The sequence below is a fragment of the Copadichromis virginalis genome, linkage group LG13 (genome assembly GCF_057382275.1).
Source record: "Copadichromis virginalis isolate Kocher_CV1m ecotype Utaka linkage group LG13, C_Virginalis_male_GT1.1, whole genome shotgun sequence".
Lineage (NCBI taxonomy): Eukaryota > Metazoa > Chordata > Actinopteri > Cichliformes > Cichlidae > Copadichromis > Copadichromis virginalis.
This window is the reverse complement of record NC_140630.1, coordinates 14,680,795-14,703,075: the sequence shown is the minus strand read 5'-3', so window position 1 is coordinate 14,703,075 and position 22,281 is coordinate 14,680,795. Positions and strand designations below refer to the sequence as shown.

At 41.5% G+C, this 22,281-nt stretch overlaps 1 protein-coding gene across 2 annotated transcripts; it reads right to left on the bottom strand.

Moving 5' to 3' along the window:
• Positions 1-1,532: 1,532 nt before the first annotated feature.
• On the bottom strand, positions 1,533-20,827 carry LOC146695368 (methylated-DNA--protein-cysteine methyltransferase-like). 2 transcript variants are annotated; one of them, XM_085477468.1, is made up of 6 exons: positions 20,714-20,827; positions 18,325-18,473; positions 9,375-9,535; positions 4,826-4,965; positions 2,209-2,364; positions 1,533-2,105 (listed from the first exon to the last, which is right to left on the bottom strand). In XM_085477468.1, exons 1-5 carry the CDS (start codon positions 20,729-20,731, stop codon positions 2,236-2,238), a joined length of 597 nt encoding a protein of 198 aa, XP_085333594.1. In that variant the 5' UTR covers positions 20,732-20,827; the 3' UTR covers positions 1,533-2,105; positions 2,209-2,235. The 2 variants fall into 2 exon arrangements, with proteins under 2 accessions (XP_085333594.1, XP_085333595.1); XM_085477469.1 differs by having other exon boundaries at positions 18,325-18,470.
• Positions 20,828-22,281: the final 1,454 nt, after the last annotated feature.

Here is a 22,281-nt window from a genome sequence, read left to right as displayed (position 1 = left end):
TGCCCATTAGCGGTGTGTGGGTGCATGGGGAGTTTATCAGTGTCTGGGTGATTTATGAAGTCAGACTCAATATCATCCACTTCACCCACACACATATGGACATACACATGTGCGCACACCAACATGCAAGGCCACATGCTCACGCACACATGCACTTATATAGTCTTTCTCTATGAAATGGAGGCAGATATTAGGCCAAAATTAAAGGTTTCACAGAGATTAACAGTGCGGATGATGAGATCGTCTCAGCGTCTTTTAATCTAATTCCTTTTTATCTCTGAGCCAGCGTGATGTGGAAGAGGTATGCAAGGTGAAAGCACAACAACAAAACAATACAGATGTAATAATAACAACACTGTTACCGATAAATGCTAAAATATCTCAAAAGTGTAAAACTGGACAAAATAAAAGGTGCGAATTATTTTTAGGAGACTCCTTAGGTACCTCCGCAAATTACACGGCCAATTACTGGCAGCATGTCAGAAGCTTTGATGCTGGACTTGTTTTTTAACATCAACCACAGCACTCTACAGACATCAGTATCTCTGGTTGCTAAATTCATAGCATTCCATAGAATTTACTTAGCCACAAGCAAAAAAAGGAGGGTGCTTACAGTGCACTTCAGAGTACGCCTGGCTTAAATGGGACCCCTTGTGGCTGTGTCACAGCTCCCTTCGTTAGGGGGCTGACTGTAGCCTGTAGTCACCACAGGCATCATTAGCCCTCTGTGAAACCACAGACTGAGTCTCATTCTTCATCTGCCTGTCTGCTGCCTCAACATTTACGCTGCGATGGTGCTCCAATGGCAGAGTAAGTGAGTCCAGCAGCACGGCAAGACAGCCACACGGAGCTGATCGGATAAGAAATTCAAAAATGCAGCAAAGTTCAAATGTATTCAGTGAGAGGGCCACTTGAATTGGTTCTGCAAAGGTTAGAGCTGAGGTTATTTTTGGAGGGTGGATTATTAGGCTACCTGGGCTGAACAGAAGAGGAATAACTATGGGCAAGTAAGGGTCACTCTGGAGTTTCACCAGAGAGTGAGGAGAATCACGAATTTAAGGGGAAAAGGATAAACTGTCACTGTTACAAATATCACTGCGAGAAAACGCCGAAAATAAAACTAAAGGGCAAATTCAATTAAAGTAACAGATTTTTCTAAATGCACCTCCGCTGCTGCTGCCCTCTCCATATGGTGTTTTTTTTTTAAGAAGGAAAAAAGATATCCCAAAGGGGTGAAATAATGTTGTGGTGAAATTTGTATTTTTTTAAAGAAAGGATATAAACATTTAAATTACAGTTTAAACGCTCAGGATGAATTCAAGGTTGAAATGTTGATTTCTGTTTCCCGTTCTGTACTGCCCTCTAATGGAAAACACCCCTCAGAAATAAAAAAGAAGGAGCTGTGACATACAGAGCAGCAGCAAGGAGAGAGACGTACAGCATAATTAATCATGAGCTGAACTGAGTGAATGCTACATGAAATCACTTTTTAAATTAAACGCAATTAAAATGATGAAAAGACGGGATTTTGTCAGTTTGAGACAGATTTATTTAAACATGTCTAACGCAACAAAAGTACAGTATAAAATGCATAGGACAACTCTCCACTCGAGGTGGATTATAAGGCGAGAGCAAACAATGAGATCTAAATGAAGACAAAACAAATGCCTCACTACAAAGCTTTGTAGCCGTAAAATTCAGAGCCTTTATCACTGGATGTTGAACAAAGCATTCACTTGGCAGGAAATTAAAAAACCAACGAGAGGTACAAAGACTAATTCTGCTTAGGAAAAAAAATAACAACAACAACAATGCAAGAGACATATTTTTAAGGGAATAATAATTCTTTAGAAAAACCATTCCAAGCACTATCTGGCAAACGCAACGGAGACCCACGGGAGCATATGTTTGTAATTCCTACTGTTCTCTGTTTAAGTTATTTTTGTACATTCTAATTCTGCAACAACTCTGTATCACATTAACTATGCAGCATCTCTATTCTTAGATTAAAAAAAAAAGGATTATAAACTGAATATTTACAAGTTACTCCAGTTGTTCCACGGTGTGTGCCAAGCAAGGAAAACTTTATGGCCCTGTTTTGTGTTCTGAAAAGAAAAGAAAAAAAAGAGACAAGAATAATAATAAAAAAAAACCCTGGCCTTGTGAGTGTGTATATATATATGTGTGTGTGTGCGTGTGTGCACTGACTGAAGGACAGTTGGGCTCTGTCATGCTTTAGCTTTCCCCTCCCTGCCTCTCATGGGTGAGCAGCCATTGTTTGAGATGGTTGCCCTTGCCGCTCATGTACGGCCCACTCTGTCCACTGCTAGAAATGACTCTGTGACAAGGAATGAGGAGAGGAACCTGGCACAGACAGAGAGAGAGACGGGGATTTAATAAACATGTGCAATTTTACAAATATTAGAATTTGTAGGACCAAGTCCCACTTTTAAAATGTGTTTTTTTAATAAAAAGTAACTACTTCATTTTTACATTTGGTCAGAATTATGGGGAAAAAAGGACATTTTTCACTAAACTTTAGAAATTTAAATACCTAAAAGCTATGATGTGGAGGAACAAAAAATAATATATGAGTAAGACAGGAACGCAGATTAGACCGCTGGAAAAAAATCAAATACTTATTCTCAGGTTGACATTTATTGTCACAGCACCACAATAGTTGCAAGTGCTGATAGTAGATATGTATTATGTATGAAAGAATCTCTGATTTAGCACATAAACGATGTGACTTAAAAGTAACCAACGTGCAGGAAATATGAACTGCTTTTGTTTTTGTAGCACTTTTTATATTCATGCACTGCATGAAAACAAAGTGCCACACCAGAAGTGTCTGGTTTGATCCTGCACAAATCCACATTCAGGGTGATGGCTCAGTCTTTGGGTATAAATGTTTGTTACTCTTTAATAGTGAAAAGCAAAGAAGCAATCAAAAATTAATGGGCAAAAACACCAGCAGGATGAATATTCAATCGAGAGGGTGTCAACATTAAGATCTGATAACCCTGTGATCATTAAAAAGAGGAAGTCGGTGGAGCGTTTACTCTTGTTGCAGATGACTGCCAGGGGGGTCCCGAGTTCTTTGTAAACTAAATGGCTGGAGAAAGATTAAACAAGCAAGCCTAAAACACTTCGATCATTGTGAATTCAGAACAAGAAGAGTGGCAATGGTTGGGAATGAATCACAGCAATTATTTCTTTTAAAATATTCTTAATGTTGCCCTCATTTTGTTCTTGTTATACTAACCGGAAAGGCAACACAACCGTCGCTGCATTGCGACTGTATTTCTCCAATGTAACTGTGTTAGGCTGACGTGACGGTTGCACCTCCAGCCTTTTATATGAAAACTGAACAATCCATCATTAAACCCACTCCCATATCAACAGCAATAAAACTTTCCGAGCCCCAGATTAACCTTGCAGACAGAGAAATACTGCTCGAGTATTCAGATCAATACTGTTCCCCGGGTTTGGAGGGAGAGCAGGGTACCCTCAAGGCCTTCGGATCTGCCTCTTCACTTGGGGGGGAAAAGAGCACTACACCAGGCTTATCAATACTCAAATCCTGGTGAAGAAGAAGTGCCACAGAGAGGGGAGGATCGATTGAGCACACTGAGCTTTTCACAGCTGAAGCCTGAGTGGAGCAGTGCTACTGACAAGTAATTGACACTGACAATCTGACTCTGGATCTGAATCAGGAGCTGATGGCTCAGGCTCCCAGCCTCCTGGACGAGAGGAAAGAAATGTCTGTAAAACATACTGATGCTAAATCGGAGCGGTATTATACAGCCATCTAGCAGCAATGCCACTGGCTAATGCAATGTATAAAGTACACAGAGAATCCAGAGGACACTATTAATTAGTTTATCTACATTTTATTCTGGGTTATAAATTGAGCGCTCTCATTATAAATAACTTTTTGTCCCCACCCAACATCAATTACAACATGCTGGGAGACCCAGCACTAAGACGAGGATGCACACAAGCACATATGAGGGAGAACATCTCACTGGCTGCACTGCTGCTGTACAAGAAGTGCTCTCTGCCTCACAGAGCACACCGGTGGTGCCCACAGCACTACATGGGCAGAGTTAAACAGGCTTTGATCAAAGGGTTTGATCAAAAGAAGACACACCACTTGCCCTCTAGCCCTCCATTTTGTACACAGTGGATTCATGGGCAAAATGATGCGGGCCAGGTTTCTTACAAGAAGCGGAGATTTGCAGCGAACATCTACAGTAAAGACTTGAGAGAACAGGAACAAAAGGTGTGGGCTTAAAATTGTGCTGTAGGTAGACTTTCCCTCCTCAGCTGTGCTCAGAGGGAGGTGTTTATTTCGCCATCGCACGTACTCGAACACGCCTACAGTTTAGATTACATATCATGCATCGGGGAAAACTTTTTAAAATGCATTTTACTGGAAAACTTCAGTCGTGCACACGAGTTAGGAAACTAGGAGAGACAATACCTCACCAGGAAATGACCTCAAATGTGATCTTTGCCTATTTTATGTATTCTGTCATTTTTTCATGCATTTGTACAAAATGAATTACTACCCAATAAATATTATAGTTCACAGCAATCTGCTTCCACGTATTAATACAACATATAAACTAAGAATAATTTAAAATTACTTTTCTGTTAAAGGGCAAATTCACCGAAAAACTAATCATAATTAATCTTGCATGTGTTAAATACTGAAGTCGCTAATAAAGTTAAAAAAAAAAATACAAACCGTTACTTTACCTGTCTGACTAAATAAAGTAAGCAAGACAGAAGCCTGTCAATCAATGTCAATCATACTCACCGGATTCTTCCTCATAGCCCCTCCCACCGCCCGCACCGCTCTGGGGTTTCCCGCCATCTCGGCGAGGCGTTTGTATGAAACCGTCTTTCCGAACGTCACATCTCTCAGAAGTACCTGCAGCACGCGGCTGGTGAATGAATCTTTGCCAGAAAGCAAGAGGACGGAAGAGTGACAGAAAGACGGGAAAGGAGAAGGGGGGAAGAGAGAGTTCCTCATTTAATCAATCAAACTCAAACAGCCAGCCGAGAGGCTGATAACATGAAGGAACTTTAAACATGTGTTATATTTTTTTAAACTCTCTGCTGTTTTTAATTAAAAAGCCAACGTTTGACTCATTAATGCATTTTCACCTATTGGTGAACACTATAATGTCCATCCTGGCTCCCTACAATTCCATCTTTTTTCTTCTTTCCATCTTTACACTGCTCATTATGCACCTAAACACAGAGAAGTCCCTCAATTTGACCTTAGAACTAGTATTAACATGCTACAGAAGCTGACGTGAGAAAATTATTCCTATGGCAGAAAAATCTAGGTTATGCTTTGAAAGGTCACAGCTAAAATTAAAAAAGTTCGCTCCTTCATTTAAAAGGATTAAGAGAGGCCAAAAAGACTGCAAATCTGCTCCAGATTTTTAATAATAATAATTTGAATGTTGCACACCATTTGTGGCAGCGGGATGACTTTGAGGTTAATCAGACCAATTTGTCCTTTTAATTGCTTTCTATTCAGAGTAGATTCATTATATCATCTTCACTTAAATGGCAGAATTCTTCAAATCATCCACAGCTTAACCAACCACATTAACGGCTTTGATTTCATTAGCACTTTAGCAGTAGCATTATCTTTTCTTCTTTTTTTTTCTGGATTACCAGGCGGTGACTGAGAGGCATGTTTGTCTAGCTCTGATTGCTGAAGAAAAGTATTTGAGGCATCTCAAAAACCTTAAGACGCCGATGCACCGAGGTTGTGCAGAAAGCACAAAACACTCTTTTTCTGCACTGAGAACAAGATGAGGAACAATGGTCTCGTTATCAAGAGGGGGTGAATTTCTTCTAGTATATACATGTACTCAGTCATGAAAATTCAATTAGTGATCTCCCATTCTCTCTCATTTATATGGTCTAAGAGAGCACATGACAAGTGATCTATGTGAAATCCTTCTAAATTGGCATTGTGTGAAAACATGTCACACCCCTGTCTCTCTTCTACAGAGTGAACATCCTTTGCTCCCCAGGCTCCCTCGCTACCTTATAGTCACTCTCTGCTACACAAAGCCACGCGAACAAGGCAATTTGCCTAAACTGGGGGGAATAAGTGTAAAACCTAAAGGGGATACATTTGATTGATGCACACCCATGTGAGTTCTTTGTCTTGAACAAGGCCCGTAGGTACTGTTTAATAATTTTTCAGGTAATAATCACACTGTCAACGAGATGACGGGCTCTTATGCAGACAGACTTAATGTTATGAGGAGATGAGATACACCCCTGAAATTCCTTTCATGCATTACTCTCCCTCATAAAGCTCGGATTTGGCCACATGATGTGTGTGATACATAAGGATTTCGCTTTTGTCACCGGCGGGGTAGATGACAACTTGCCCAGACTGCAGCTACGACAAATCCACAGTGATGCAAACGTTATTGACAAACAACCAAAGTCACACCGGCAGACGCAGACGGGAACTTTAGCCTACAAACAGACCGAGCAACAAGCTATGGCGCTGTGTACACCTTTGACTAATCCTGAGCAGCTGTTTCTCCTGGAAGCTTTCACATCTCCTACAGTTCTGGACAAAAAGTGTCTGTACTTTTATCTGCAGGGCACAAAGGTTAAAGAACTTTGCCCTCATCAGTGGCTGTGACAGAGACTTCAGGCAGGTCACTCGAGGGGACCAGCAATGACTTGGAGAGCAGTCCCCTAGCCCCATACTTCATAAAGAGCCTAATACGGTGTGTCTGGGGTCAGGACCCTCTTTAGATCGAGGAGCACTGGTGTCAATTGTTTAAATAAAAGTTGAGAGGAACCACTTACATGTTTACAGACATCCCCATAATTATGTCACAGGTCATTACCTGCCATGAGGCCAGGTGACAGAGCCACTGCGGCTGCGATGGATTTACCCGGAGTAAAATCGAACACGTTCGGCAGTTATGATGGTATTGACATATATGATTGATTTGCTCATAATTCTGTGTATGGGAGCAATTTGAAAGCCAAAAAAAGGAAAACAATAAACTGAAATCCATCAGCCCTGCTAATGATAGATTTGGAGAGACGACTTCCAGCTGACAGTCACCTCGTACATGGTGGTGAGAATAAAAAGACAATAGTGGAAATGCAGCTACCTCATTATCCTTTGTGTCTAATGGGAGGGAAGACTTTGACTCCCAGTCAAAGTGTCTCTTGAGTCTTGAGGGATCCATACTTTTGAAGGCTGACGGGGTGCTGATGATTCTCTGATTATTCGATATTCTGAAAACGTTCATTTCCCTAATTCCTCTCCACATCACAGGGGCGAGTCCTGGTGAGTGTCTCATCTCGCCCTGCGCTGTGCACAGGGGGAGGTTCAGACTCCTGCAGGAACACAGTCATTTGGGCTTTGAAGAGCGCCCTTCCCCCCCTTTGTACGGCCCCCTCCCCGCACATTCCCCGCGCCGCTTACCGAGACTAAGATCCTCTCGTCTGTTACATATGGATGTATAATTAATGAGATAAGAATATGCATCGTTTTAAGAACCCACGTTGGTGTCTGTGTTTTTCTGAGGCAGCCAGCGCACATACACAGGCGCAAACACAAGCTAACTGAGCATAACGCACGCGAGCGCTCGCCATTCCCTTACCCCCGCCGACCAAACTTGCGTGTGATGTTGTGCATGACAACCAGTCGAGACGGTATAGAAAACTGCACCTTGCATCTCCTTTCATGTCACCTCTGTTTCTCAGGTATATCGTGACAGCTAATATGAAAAGTGGCTTGTTTTGTCAGAAATGTGTAAATAAACATGGCAACACTTCAAGTGAAGGTCACAACTCAATATTACATGACAAGTGCTGCGAGAGCGCTGTTGCGCTCAGGTTCTCCCACAAGATAACTGAGCAAACAAAAGTTGGTTGTCACAGATTGTAATGACCTGATTAAACTTGTATCTTTTTTTTTCCCAGGCAGGCAGAGGCTGCACGACTAGATCGAGGAGGAATTTTTACAGCAATAAGGCAAAAAGAAAAGATACTTAATATTTGTGAATCAACAAGCAAGAAAAAAAGAACCTTCCATTTCCCCCCCTGAAAAGACAAATACTCTTGATGCTCACATTTAACATTTTTATACTGGCATGGCCTATGGTTCTGACTACTGAGAGCAATCCAAGCCTAAACCCTGTATTTACGGAGCCCCAAAACAACAGGCGAGGGAGAGAGGTGGAACACAGCACAATCACCTATTCAGATCAGGTACTAATGAAGAATTCCATCTATCCTGAAATTTAATTAAAACCCCAAAGACTTCAGATGAGATGCGATTTGAAAGAGCCTGGGGCTGGTACACAAGCACTTGGTGGCGAAGGGAATCACACTGAAAGTTGATATCGTAATTGGTCCTGATGTATTTCTGCATTGCCTTTGCGGGAGCGTGGGACTCATAGCTGTATACAGGGTCTCGATGGAGTACCTGCTCATTGAAAATGCCATCACTCAAGCACTGCAGATCTGCATGAAATTAGAGAGCAACTAAGGCCTGATTGCAGGGGAAGAGAGGCACAATTGTTAAATGCATATATTAAAGTCATTTTTTTTCCTGTGTAGGTGTGCTTCTGTGTCTAAATGAGAGCTTCTGAAAATCTTTCAGTTAAAATGCGATGAGCATCTCAGTGTGACAAAGGAGCAGCCCGCAATTGTTTTGAAAACAAATTTCTGTTTACGATCTCAAAAATGAGTCGTCGGGCTACGATATTATTTATTTCCTCGAAACGAAACCACGGTTGGCAATCAAATATTCATTTTGTTTGCTTTTGTTTTCTTGTTTTCCTCTGCATCTTTAGTCGTTCGCCTCGCCGAAGCTACCGGTTGAAAGGACACTAATTGTCCATTTTTGGGGGGGTGCTTTCATTTCACTCACAGTAGGTGACTGATCAAGCCAACAATAAGCTCATTCAAACTTTACCACCATTCACATGTTCTCATTAAAAAAAAAAAAAAATAAAAAAAAAAAAGCTTCCTGTCTGAAAATGTCAAGAGTGGAATTCGATCAGTTTCAAAGAATGTGCCAAGAATCATGGAAAAGCTTGCCAAGACTAACACGCGTGGTAAGAGCTGCCACAGATTACTGAACCAAGTTACAGCTCTGTGTTCTGTTCTCTCTCCTTTCACTCACCCACTCTTCCTCTGCTCTCGCTCTCTTCCTCGCACACTCGCTCTCGCTCTCTCTCTCAGCCATAAAATACTTCATTATAACACACTGAGCCAGTGAGTGTAAGTGATGTAACTGACAATTAAGAGTGAAAGCCTGATCCCAGTCATGGCTCTGCAAATATTTATCCATGACAGACCTCCTTGCAGGGCGGGGTGGTGAAAGCCAGGGAGCGGGAGACTCCCAGTGGTCTGCGGCTCACTGAAGTACGCCTGGAGCCATTCAACGCAGCGCTGCAACTCAGGGCTCGTTTCTGCCAGGCTATCGTTGACCACACAGCTCAGGGGGCCCCCGCTGCTCCTGTGAGGGATATAAGGCAGGATGGGGAGGTGAGGTGGGGATCAGAGGAGCAATCATAATACCCAATTCTTGCTTGAACAGTGCTAAATATGTCACAAGAGTGTAATAACATGCCACGAGTGACAAAGATGCAAGATGACATAATTTGCTCTGTGGAACTGAAGTTGTAAATTAAGAGGTGTTTAAAATCTGAACTTGTACATTTTTGCATGTCGCTCGGCTTTGACGGATACCAGAGCTTTGGAAGACAGAATAAACCTCAGGAAGATAAAAAGGCAAAATCCAGAATTTTCTCAAGAGTAGATATAATAGAGTACGAAAGGGAAAAAAAGACAAAAAAAAAACCAACCGTCAGGTCATAAGAAACCGCTAACAGTTCGTTTCAAACTACTTTAAGGGAGAAAAAACGGTTTCTTAAAACAGAAAAGTAGCAGACAAAAGTTAAGAGCACAGCATTAACAACAGTTTCAACTCTGCTTGGGTCTAGTTTATAGTTCATGACAAGAATAAATGGATTTTTTTGGCCAGAGCGATGTTGGCCAGAAAAGCGCCGCACTTGGACATGCATCTTAGCTTGAGTAGATGCTTGGAGGAATTTGCCGACGGTTGAGTTGGCATCACTTAACAGCTGAATTTCTCTCTGCTGCTGACCACCCCCCAGGTCAATGCAAGCAGACTGACCCATATTTGACACTTAAAGACCCTACTGGGAAAGTCCTCTCTTAGCATGTGCATTACTCCAAAGTGGACCTCAAGCTGTGTTGTGGATCTAAAGCAGGCCCGCCAATTCCATTAACTGGTGTACAGGACTTATAAATAAATAATACCACCATTTAAGTGCCCCCTTTTTTCAAAATTGGCTTGTCCTGTACGGTATTAATAATAGACATTTACTTTGTTAAACACACAGACCGTCTCTCTCCTGCACGCCGTAACAGCGCGGCCCTAAAGTGTTTTTACACTTGTGCAGGTCACAGTTTGAGCTGCGTTTTATATTGGACACGTGAAGCTGAGGTTTACTGGAGTGTTATGACTGAGCAGGTCAGTTTTCAGAGAAACCACTCTGCTTGCTAGTTTGTGGCTGTGTGATAAAAATCTCCCGGGTGCCGTTTAACAGTGGGTGTAAATACAGTAAAAGGTGTAAATACTCTCATTTCTAAATAAACCACACAGCAGTTTATAGTTGAGTGGTGAAAACTTGGAAACCCACCAGCGGGTTCTGTGCTGAGACCCGCTCAAACAATGGCCATGGCTCATGGCAATCTCTGTCGGCATGGGTGAGTGCCCAGCCAGCCCCTACTTGTCATTGTCTCTCCTTTCTATCCCCTCCCTCCCCTCCCTCCCCCAGCTCTCCCTCCTCATTTCCCCCTCTCTATTGCTCTATCCTCCCACTCCAGCTCTTTTGGCTCCCCACCACCTACACCCCGACATACACACACACACACCATCCCCCAACTTCTCTTTCTCTCAGCAAGGATCTTCAGGCCACTGTTCCCTCTCTACACACCCTCAACCCCCCCACAACACGCATCCTCACACCACCACCTCCTCTGCCCCTCCACACCCTCTCTTTCTCTCCGAGAGGATGTTCCAGCCGCTGCACACTGACAGCTCGGGGATATTGTGTGTGGAAATGTTCCTGTTGGACCCGCAGGCCCTTACAATCTACCGGACAAAGGCTAGTGCACCTTTGCTTAAGGCTTGGCACCTTTGACCTTGTGCTTACACTTCAGACTTGTCACTGTGGCTAATTTTCCTCTCCTCCCAGCTTACGGATGCGCCCGTTTTTAAAAGGTGTTTGACTGATACAACATTGACAGTAGTAAAAGTTAATGCAATGCAGTACATGTTATGGCTGGCAAACAACAAGGAAATAAATAAATAAAAGGGGGGGAACAACATCAGTTGAGCTGAAGTCTGTCACCTCTAGGTGCAATGGGGGATTGTTTTTAAAAGAGCATGTGGGCAGTGGAGATGTAGCACTTGTGCTTGCAACATTTCCAGCCGCTTCAGTGAATCAGAAATCAGGCAGCATCATGTGATCTTTATGGAGTCCAGACTGGCACATTAGAAGCTGTGCCCTTCAAATGAGAGATTAGAGATGTCTAATAAATGTCGGACTAATTACAACAAAACTCTCCAAGGGGAAACAATCTTTATATTGTACTAAAGTAACTGCCAACGCTCTATGAAAACCAAGAATTATAATTAGCAGTGATTATAAAGAGTATTTTAATAAACGTGTGTAGCGAGTGTGTTGACGTTAGAACAAACAATTCAAATTGGGTTAAAGAAGAATTGTTATTTTATTATCTTTTGACTACATAAATCATATTTTTTTCCATGTCCTTCAGCCATTTACTATTTCATCACAGGTAAAGAAATCAGAAACTAATTCCAAACTAGCCGAGGATCTGCTGCACTAAAAAGAATATTTCCCTTGATAGAAGATTGCGATTTGAGAAATTTTCTAATATTGTGCTCCTGTCACAATCAATTTCCAATTACCATAAATCATTGTTGCGTAAAGTGGGACTCATTTGGAGTTCTACCCGTTTTCCAACTCTAATATAAAGAATGAATTGAGCATTTATACAATGTTGGAGGCTATTTTGTTCATCCTGGAAGAAACAATCAAAGGAGACAAAGGGAAAAAAAAAAGAAAAGAATAGCTGACATTAAATTAGTCTTTTTCTGTATCTCTAGTTGCACAAGACTTCAGTAAGACTTTTTCTATCAGCTGCAGACGTAAGAATGAAACAGGTTAACCACAGAATCTAATTGAAAGGAATCTGGCGAAGGGTGTAATGGTATATTGCACTAAAAGGGGAAAAACTCAGAACTCATGCCTCCATCCTGTGAAGCGTGATGGCGCTCATCCTGACTCGATCGGCTGTCACTTTTGACACAGCCTGCCAGAGTTCTCCTTCACCGATCATGGGTAACATGGCGGGTCAGAGGATGAAATAGAAAAGGCCAAGAGCAGTCCAATATTTTCCTCAGCCTTATAGCTGCAGATACTTAACTCAGAGACGTCAAAGACTCAAGAGAGCATGAAAAAAGCCTAAAATGACTGTCTAAAAAGGGAAAAAAATACAGCATGTCTCTATGAATGTCAAGATCCTGATGGTCTCTGAGCCAAAGGCTGTGATACAATTGTAAGCCACTTGCTCAATGCAGCTCGTTCAACCATCGGAAGATCATTCAGATGCCTATCTAGGCAGTGCAGCACTAAACTCGAGAGCTTTTGAAGTGGGAAGCTGTTAGGAATGCTTCCTACTCTGTTCTGGGGTGCACGTTTTGTGCTCCGCTGTTTCAAAATAAAAACAACTGGGCCGGATAAACTGCTCTCTAGATATCCCGCAACTCTTATTAGTGAATGTCCGCCAAAGAGGCTGCAACACTCAATCCAATACATAAAGGTGGTGGTAAAATACTGCAGAGTAGGCAACAAAGCACACAACAATTAGGTCTTCTCCCAACTGGCTAGCCACAGGAGTCAGTGAAGGCATGTATTACCAGAGCCTTAACTCTTACTCCATTATGTAGTGTATCCACACCCCGACGCCGCAATGTTTATCTACAACAGACTACTGAGCAGTTTCAAATAGCGTTTTTAGCCTCTATTCTCAAGTGCCACAGTAAGAGACTCCAATTACCCGAATGGTAAGGAGCCAGTGAGGGAGGCATAAAGTACATTAGGGATCCCCTGTAACTGCAGGGACCTTTTAGAGCCTCAACTGAAGAGGGCCGGGAGACTGGGGGGACAGTGACCCTGCATGGATAGCCTCTGTCAAAATTTGACCACGTCAAGCACAAAGGCATTATGGGAATCCAGTGTCACCAAGTCCTAATTACTGTCTGTGTTCAGAGCAAATTACTGCCTTGTTCCTCTGATTAGCGAGGAGGCTAATCTTCACCTGTGTACGCCAGCACTGCTGAGGGCCCTTGAGTGTTAGCGCTTCGTCTTCTGTAATTTATTTTTAAATCAGTGCCCGCTCCCAAGAGTTTTGAGTGTTTTGTTGTGAACCGCTTACCATGATCCCCACCACCGCCCCCTCACCCCTAAATCCTTGACTAAATCCTTGTTTGGTGCCGCAGGAAGATAAGCAAGAACAACACTTGGGCATAATTGACTCGTACTCCTCTCCAAGATGTCAGAGCGGAATCATCTCTCTGCATATTGCCTTAGTATGTCACACACTGTACACTTCTGCATGTTGCAGATATAGAATCCAATCAAGTTCTAAAACAAACTAGCGCAACCCTTATGCTGGAAAAAGTTCCCGGTCGACAGCAGGGAAAGGGGAGGGAAACAAAAAAACTGCAGGAGCTGCTTTTAGCTGCATCTCCACAGTGAGCAGCAACTCTCATTCAACTCAAAACCTCACCCTGGAGGCTCCGCTTTAGAAACCACAACATTTGCAGATTTTCATCTGAGTGAATGTCAGTGTCTCGTCTGTGTGGGGCGGTTTACAGGTAGTGTGTTACACAGGTGTTGGTTTACACAGGAAATGGCACATGCAGCCTGATTGGGACGGTCCCGGGAGATGGAGGCATAAACATAGAGCACAGATGGGTCCAAGGGCCAGTGGGAGCAGCACCTTAATGAATACGCAGCTGAGTACTACACTTCACAACATGCAAAACAATATTCTAAGGCCGCAGCAAAAAATAGAACAAAAATCATCAGAATATCATTACACAATGAATTATTCATACCGTTTCTAAAGGGACTCCGTCAAAAAATCTCTCCTTGCTTTATTGATGATTTCATTCAATATCTCAGCAGTTCATGGTTTGTATGACAAAGCATTTTAGTTACAAATGTAAGCAGTTTATTTAGCACACAGCAGTGTCTATATATATGTATGTATGTATATATCTACATATCAAGCAAAATTATAATTTAAATGAACAAAATCCTACGTTAGATGAAATACACCATAGATGGAGAAGCGGAGAGAAAAATTACAGTGGAATAAAAAGAGTTGTTATATTTCCCGGTGTGTGAGCACATCATGTAAACAGGCCCCTCAGAATAAGGAACACATTTGCCATACTGCTATTCAGCGTGAACCAGGACATTGATTCACAACACTACATGAGTGTGAGAAGAAAAAAAAAACAAAAAACGATAAATGCATCACCTCAGATATTTCACACTAGCGTTGGTAGTGTGTAAAAGCTGTTGTGACAGCTTGGGTATTAGGGATAGATAGATGGAAAATGTCTGGATGCTTATGAATGCCAATGTGAGTGGGGTGGCAGATTTGACACAAAAACACTCCACCTCAGAACAATTAGGCTGTTCTCAGGCCCCATCCAGTGTTGTCAGTGATAATGGAAAGCTGTGAGGATAACTGGTGATAAATAGACTTTAACACCCTCCTCCTTAAGAGCAATGCAGTCCTGCAGTCCTCTCATATGCTTAACTAATCATGACCATGGCCAGCAAATTCATACAAAAGACTAATTACTGTTGTACTTCACTTCAGTCTCAAAGGCCTCTTATATAAGGACTTGGGGGTTCTCTTGCCTCTTTTCTCCTCTTGATGGGTATTTTTTTAGAAGTAGGCCTCATGCTAGACAAAAGCGTTTAAAAATCGGTGATTGCTTTCATCCGCTTTAATTACATTCAGAAATGGCATTTCTGCCACATAATACACCCCTATTGTTTCAGAATTATCTGGCTTGGGGAGTAAAATCTACAATATTTGACGATGCTCCCGAGCTAAATCGCCTCTTGAAATTGAAATATGCAGCCGAAATACAAAATAAAAAGCCAGCCTTTGCTGCTGATATACTGGAAGCTCCTTGGCTTTCTCCAGAATGCTATTATTATGCATATCCAGGTAGAAAGTTAATTAACCCAAAGCTTAAGCTAATTATGGTAGCAGAATGCTATCAACCAAACGCTTTCAGTCAGACAGCTGTCCAGAATTTCATTTGCTAATCATTTGTCTTTTGCCGGAGCATATGGTACATTTCCCCGCTATCACAGCAACAACAAACAGATGAAAATCATTAACTAAAAACAATGTGCAATGTGAAAAATCAGACACAGATTTATAAGGCTTTGTGTCAGAGAAAAAAAACGGGGAGGGGGGGGGGGGGGGGGGGGATTTATGGCCTGGGAAGTATAATGATAATTTTTGGTTTTAGCCACTTAGGATTTTAGGCAGATCACGTGACCCGAGTGTGCTGGGAATTCAGACGCACAAATATATTGTTTATATCTATATGCAAATGAGACAGAAGTGTTTATCCGTGTAAAATTAATTACAATTTTCTATAAGAGCATATGCGAAAAGATCTTATTCCTAACAATTTTTAGCTCCTAGCACATTTTGTGCATGTTTTTACCAACACAATATTTTTTGTTGTTAAAAGTAGAAATCCCTCAGCTCTGAATTAAATCAATTATTTTCCAAAAAATGTTTCATGCATTATTTCAGTTTTTTTTTCTTTTTTCATAAAAACACATCACACTGGCTGTTAAAGGGTGATTGATATCAGCATTGCCTTGCAACATTATCAGGCAATAAAGGCTACTCAGGTTCTAACGCAACATGTCATACACAGGCTCCTGTAGTACATTTCTATTGAGGACCTCACAAGCTAAATTGCTTTTTTCCTGCTCCCCCACATCTCAGCCAGCTTGACAGACAAATTGATCAAAGCATTGTAAAATAATATGCTCACAAAATGTCTCGGGGCAGGAGTCCAGCCCTTTTTTTTCATTTTTCACCCTAATAAAAAAGTGCTCTATGATTTCCTCTGTATTATGTGTCTGTGCTCTGTGTGAAAGAGGCAAGAAGCATCATATTTCAGATAATAGTAATCTCCTGTAAACAAAATGCGTATCATTTTTCTGTGAACGCTGAGGCCATGCTAAAAACTAAAGGGGGGGGAAACTGGTTAACAGGGAGGCTGGTGCGTAGGGCCCCAACAGGGGTTGTTGAGATGTAATGAATTTGTTCATCTGATGGTGCCTTCAGGGCTGTCGTTAGACTGGCAGAGGAGGTTGATTTCAGGAAATGTTCCTAAGATCAGTTAGGAAGCAAAAGGGGCTTGAGACGTTTCTATTAGAAAGAGCTGACGGTCATGGTGTGTAAGCAATACTTCAAGGGCGTTTATGTAGCTATAATGGCATTTATCAATAACTATCTATCAATGCCACAAATGCTTCTGTTGCTGGCCCAGCTGTTCAACGCCAAGCAATAGTGAAGTCTGAGAAACGCAGGAGGCAAACGCAGCCGTGTAAGCCTTCAAAGCTCTGGCTCGTTGGCAAATATCTGCTATAGGTCTGAGTTTATGCTATGAATGGACATTATCTATTTCCCATATCTAAAATATGCTCTTAGAGATCATTTATCACAGTGACTTTCTAAGCCTGTACCACAACACATCCGAAGCTGGAAAGAGCCTTGTTTAGTATGTCATAAATAAATCAATAGAAATGGCTGATCTGAACTATTACTGCTACAGGCGGGCTTTGGTGAGATCTACATGTAAAGCCGGTTGCAAAGATAAGCCTGTATTTTGTCACTTTATCTCGCCTCCCTTAATGCCTGTTTACATTGCGTTACTACATATATCTAAGGTGGCTCTAGTTTCCCTGTCCTGTGACAATAACAATATATTCAACCGGTTGAGATAAAATCTAAACATTTTTACTAGTAATTTTTTCTTGGGTGGGGGTGGTGGGAGGCTCACACCTTTGCAAACATACAGCGATGTGATCAGAGCTTCACTTATGACCGACATAGCAAATGATATTAAAGTGAGAAATGATCTAGTGATGCGAATCATTAAATTCATTTGCATATTCCTACTGAACCTGAACACACAAATTAAACCCTGTTCACAAGGAGACGGAGAAAGGTGCTTGTGCATGGTTACAGGACATCTTCCATAATCAAAATTCCATATTATTAATTTTCTCACTTCAACTCATTAACAACAAGTGGAATGTTTTTTACTGCTTGATGAATTTTAGGAAATAGCAGACAGTCGAGAAGGAAACACATGTTGAGGTATAATATACAAGGTCATTAATGGGTTTCCATAAATTAGAATTTGAACATACATTTTCAAAAGGATAACTTCCTATCCGGGTGCATTTGGAAATCGTTTAATTTCCCCGACCATTCAAGTTTATCAAATGCGAATCTGCGATACATGGATATTTAATTTCAATCTAATCAAAACTAATCTGAGCTGTAGGATATGGACCTGTAAAAATAAGGAAGAGGCACTTATTAATGCTGCCTTTAATCAGTTTCAATCGCTTCAGTAAGACTGTCAACGTTCCTGACACTTTTGAGGGATGGGCAGGCCGAGAAATGCAATCACATATTACATTTCTGAGTGTCAGTCGACACTCAGAACTACTGCATACAACTTGAAGGAAACATAAATAAACAGGAGAGAACAGTCCATGCTCCCCGTGGCCTTTGCTGACCCTACAGACATCAGTTCTAATCAACTCCCTTGTGGGTAATAAACAAGTTATTTTTCTGAAATTTCAAATATACTGCAGGAAGAATCACAACCACATGCCATCAGAAATCTAATTTCAAGCCCAACTGTATTCTAGTGCCCCTCATATTTCTAGTGCCTGCTCATATTTGCCCAACTTTCTCCAGGATATTTCTTGTGGGATCTACAAAAATGCCCTGCTTCCAATGAGGAATGGTGGCACTCCATCACAGGAGTGGATTCTGTCTGCCTGTAAATTTCACACCTTTGTTTATCACGTCACCAGCCCGGCTGTTGTACAGTACCTTTCAGCAGGTGCGACATCCATTAGGATCTGGATGGTGTGCACACCATTCTCACATCCACTGACTTGGATCGTCCCCAGGGGGCTCAGCAATGAGATGGTCTTCTGAGTGCACTGGCTCTCCCCCTGCTTCTTCATCTTGCTGCCCTGCTGAGGAAGTACAAATTACACTACGTTCATTGACATATTCATGTGGCAACTTTCACAATTTCCCACACATATTTGCATTGAATGATCTATTGAAAACCTAGCGGGCCACCAACGGAAGATGACTTACGTATTTGAACACCTTGCCTCCAAACAATGTCATGATGTGACTTGATCCCCACATTACTATCCAATATTTCTTCTGTGTATGGAAAAGAATACGCCTATCTAACCAATAAATCGCCCATTTTTTCCCCTCTTTCTGTTCTATATATCACATAAATGAGAAAAACAATGCAGTCTGTTCCCTTGTCTGGTGGGGGATTCCCAAGATAGCTCGACATTATTTTCAATCCGTCATTTTTGGTTGATGGCCGGGATGTTTTTCTAGCATTAAATTTGTTCCTTAGGGTGCAACTCCGATGGGATTCTGGTTTCCAGCCCTTAACAACAGCAAAAACGTGCAGCTTTTCTGACGACTGAGATGGATACTGGCAATAACCAGACAGCAGTTCCTTTTTTATTTTTACTTTGAGGGAAGGAGAGATGATTGACTATGTTATATGTGAGTTTTTGAGAGATGGGGGTTATAATAAATAAAGGTCACATTGATTGTAAGTTTCAAACAAGTAACCTTTCCTTCCCAGAACGATGATCTGAAAAGTTTAAAGTGCACAAATGCAATATCTCCATTTTTGCTTTCAATATTACACATACCACGTGTTTTTAAATGGTTAACTCGCACGTGTGTGTACATTGATGGGAGCTGTGCACTGCTTTGACTAGACTTTATTTTCATTATGAATTATTATTTGTTGCATTTAATTAAAATAAAAATGACACATGACAATTAAAGTTTCAAGACAGACTATAAAGAGGGAATGATATTAAAAAAGGAATAACAAATTTTTTTTAATGACTAACTAATTGTTTTAATTTTTGCAGGCCTGGCATATTGACAGATGTGAAACTCTTTCTCTGCTAAACTGACTTTTATAACATTTTTAAGTCCCATAATCAAATTTTCAATGCTCACCACGTGAAATCTTCTGCACTAGTTATTTAAGGAAGCAACAAAACAAACTACAGATGAAACAATTAACCACAACTGGTAACTACTTCAATAATTAATCCTTTTATTTGATTTTTTTTTTTTTACTAAAAATAAAAGTATTCAACAATCCAGCTTCTCAAATTAAGAGCACTTTCTTCTTTCCTTTGTCTTCATTGCTCGTAAACTGAATTTTGGGGAGCTGTGGAGTGGAGAAAATGACACCTTGAGCTTCAGAAAATTACAGACTGTTTAATAAAACAATAATCACAAGCTGTAGCCCTTAAACAAAGCAAAACAAAAACACTTCACTGCTCATTGCACACTCTACTTTTAATTTAAGAATGGATATCTTTTATTTTTAGATTACTCCCGTATCCACCCCCCCATCCGCACTTCACACACGCATACTACCAACACCACCACCACCACCACCACATCTGTCATGGTATGTGATCACAAATGCGTCTGCTTCAACTTTCTTGTTTCTACTCTTGCAGCTCTCACTGTATTCATCAGGGGTTTGCCTGAACTGACAATAAAGGCGAGAAATTTTCTGAGCCAAACAATGGTACAGTGCACTTTGGATAAGCGCTGCACACACTCCGTGCCATTTAGCAAGATGGTAATAGACTCATAGATAGAATAATGGACTTTGGCAATAATGGCCTTGGCTAATAGTCTGCGCTGATTAAAAATAATGCTATCATGTTTGTTCTGTGCCGTTTTCGGTGCAGTAGAGTAGTCTAAGTGAGTGCCTGGGTGTTTACCCAGCTCTTCACGGTGAGGAACAACAAACAATAAGCAGATTGTGTTGTTAAAAAGAAAAAAAAATCACTGGCGGCATCCTCATGCTCGTCAATCATTTGACTCGTTTCTCATTAGACTAGTTCCTGGTCAAACCTGCGTGATTAATTGAGTAGAAAGCGCCCCGTGACTGCGCAGGTGTAAAAATGCAACATGTGTCCTTAATGTGCTGTTTCAGATGACGGCTCCTTGGGTGAGTATCTGTTTTAATGTAAAAATATACCTATCATAATAATGAAATAAACAAGCGAGAGTTCGTGTCTGAAAGGCGTATTAGCAAACGCTAGCCCTCGTTAGCTTAAGCGTACGCGTACTTTCAGCTTTGTGTATGTTGTTAGCTTGTGTTAGAGAAAGTTTAACGCTGTAAATTAACGCCGGTGCTTACAAATTTAACCGTGTGCATCCAAACGGTGTCTCTGCGATGCCCACTCCTCTTCCCCCCTCTGCAAAACACATGTCAAAGCAGAACTCTTCCTGTTTCTCAAGGCAGCGTGGTCAAGCCGACCAATCACGAGAGGCAAAAGTCCGCTCTCGCTCTGTAATTGGTCCAGAGAAAGTCTCCGCTCCTCCCCTTTGCCAGGGACAGACTTAAGAAGAAGGCTTTTCTAATAGGTCTCAAGTTGGGATTTGGGGTCCTTCAGGGGGTCCCCAGTACGCCGAAGACTAGTAATGGTAGTGATTTAGATATTTGGTTTGCTTGATGTTTTTACAGCAGGAAAAAATATGATAATGCATATTTTGAGCATTAATTTCAAACACTGTTATCTTTCCACTTATTGCTGAGACATTTATCCAATTCTGCATCTCCTGTGACAGCTTCTCAGTGAGGTCTTTAGGGTCTCAAGCGTAATGTTTGTGGATAAAAAAACACCTATGTGACTGCAGCAACCAATAACACCTTATGTATTACCAACTAATAAAGTCAGTATTATGAACAACACATGGGGCAGCACTCAATCCTTTTATTAGAGTTTTTATGCCGTTTAAAGGAGAGGGGGGTTGCCTTATGTTGCCTGGAGCAGTCATAGATTAAGTGGAAGCTTATATTTCAGTCATTATGACCAAGTGTGTGGCATCAGTCACGCATTTTTCTTTTCTTCTGTCTGTTGTCCTTTGCAGCTTTATTTTTTTGTTTCTGTGATGCCTTCAGCTCTCTGCATGCCTCCGTTTGGAATGTGTAGGCCGGCATGGGCCTGTGGCCCACACCCCATCTCAGCGGTGAGGGTGGGAGCGGGGGAGAAAACGCCACCCCTGCAGAGACCATTTTGAAATCTGTGAGGATTTCCGTGCCATCTGGACCCGCTGCCAGTCTGCCCCAGATAGTAAGGGTTGGCAACGGTACCCGACGGTGCAATATGGCTCTCTCTTTAATGAACTACTAACTGTCCCCCGTTTTAATTGATGTGACATTTGAGCCATTTATCTCTGACATTTCAATGAAGGATGATTCTCAGCCTTGCCATTTACTTTTTTGTGCTATTTTCTAAGAGTCATTTGCATTTTCTGCTCTAAACCTGCTTTTTGTCTCTCATTAGCTAATTAGAGAGCAACATGCACGATTAATAAAAATGAACATAACCTAGTTTGATATAGGCTTGATGAGGGATAATCAGAAAATCAGTGTTTTCTTAATATTCATCAAAAATGATGTGAGGGGCTACCTGTGGTAAAAGGTGACTTCGATAAAGCCTTGTAACCTTTAACCACATACCAACATGTAGCCTACAGTGTGGGACAACTTATGTTCGCAGCATGGGGAGAATCAAGCTCAATTAATCAGCATATGATTGCAGTAAGCAGCCCCCTCTGCTGGATCTTCTGAGCCATACTGTTTGAAATCATTTTAATGCTGCATTCAGTGGCCAGACAATTATCATATGTGGCAGCCACTAAAGCCGTTCCGTGTTTGCTTTATTGCATTTACTAAAAATGACAGAAATGTGCAATTTTAAA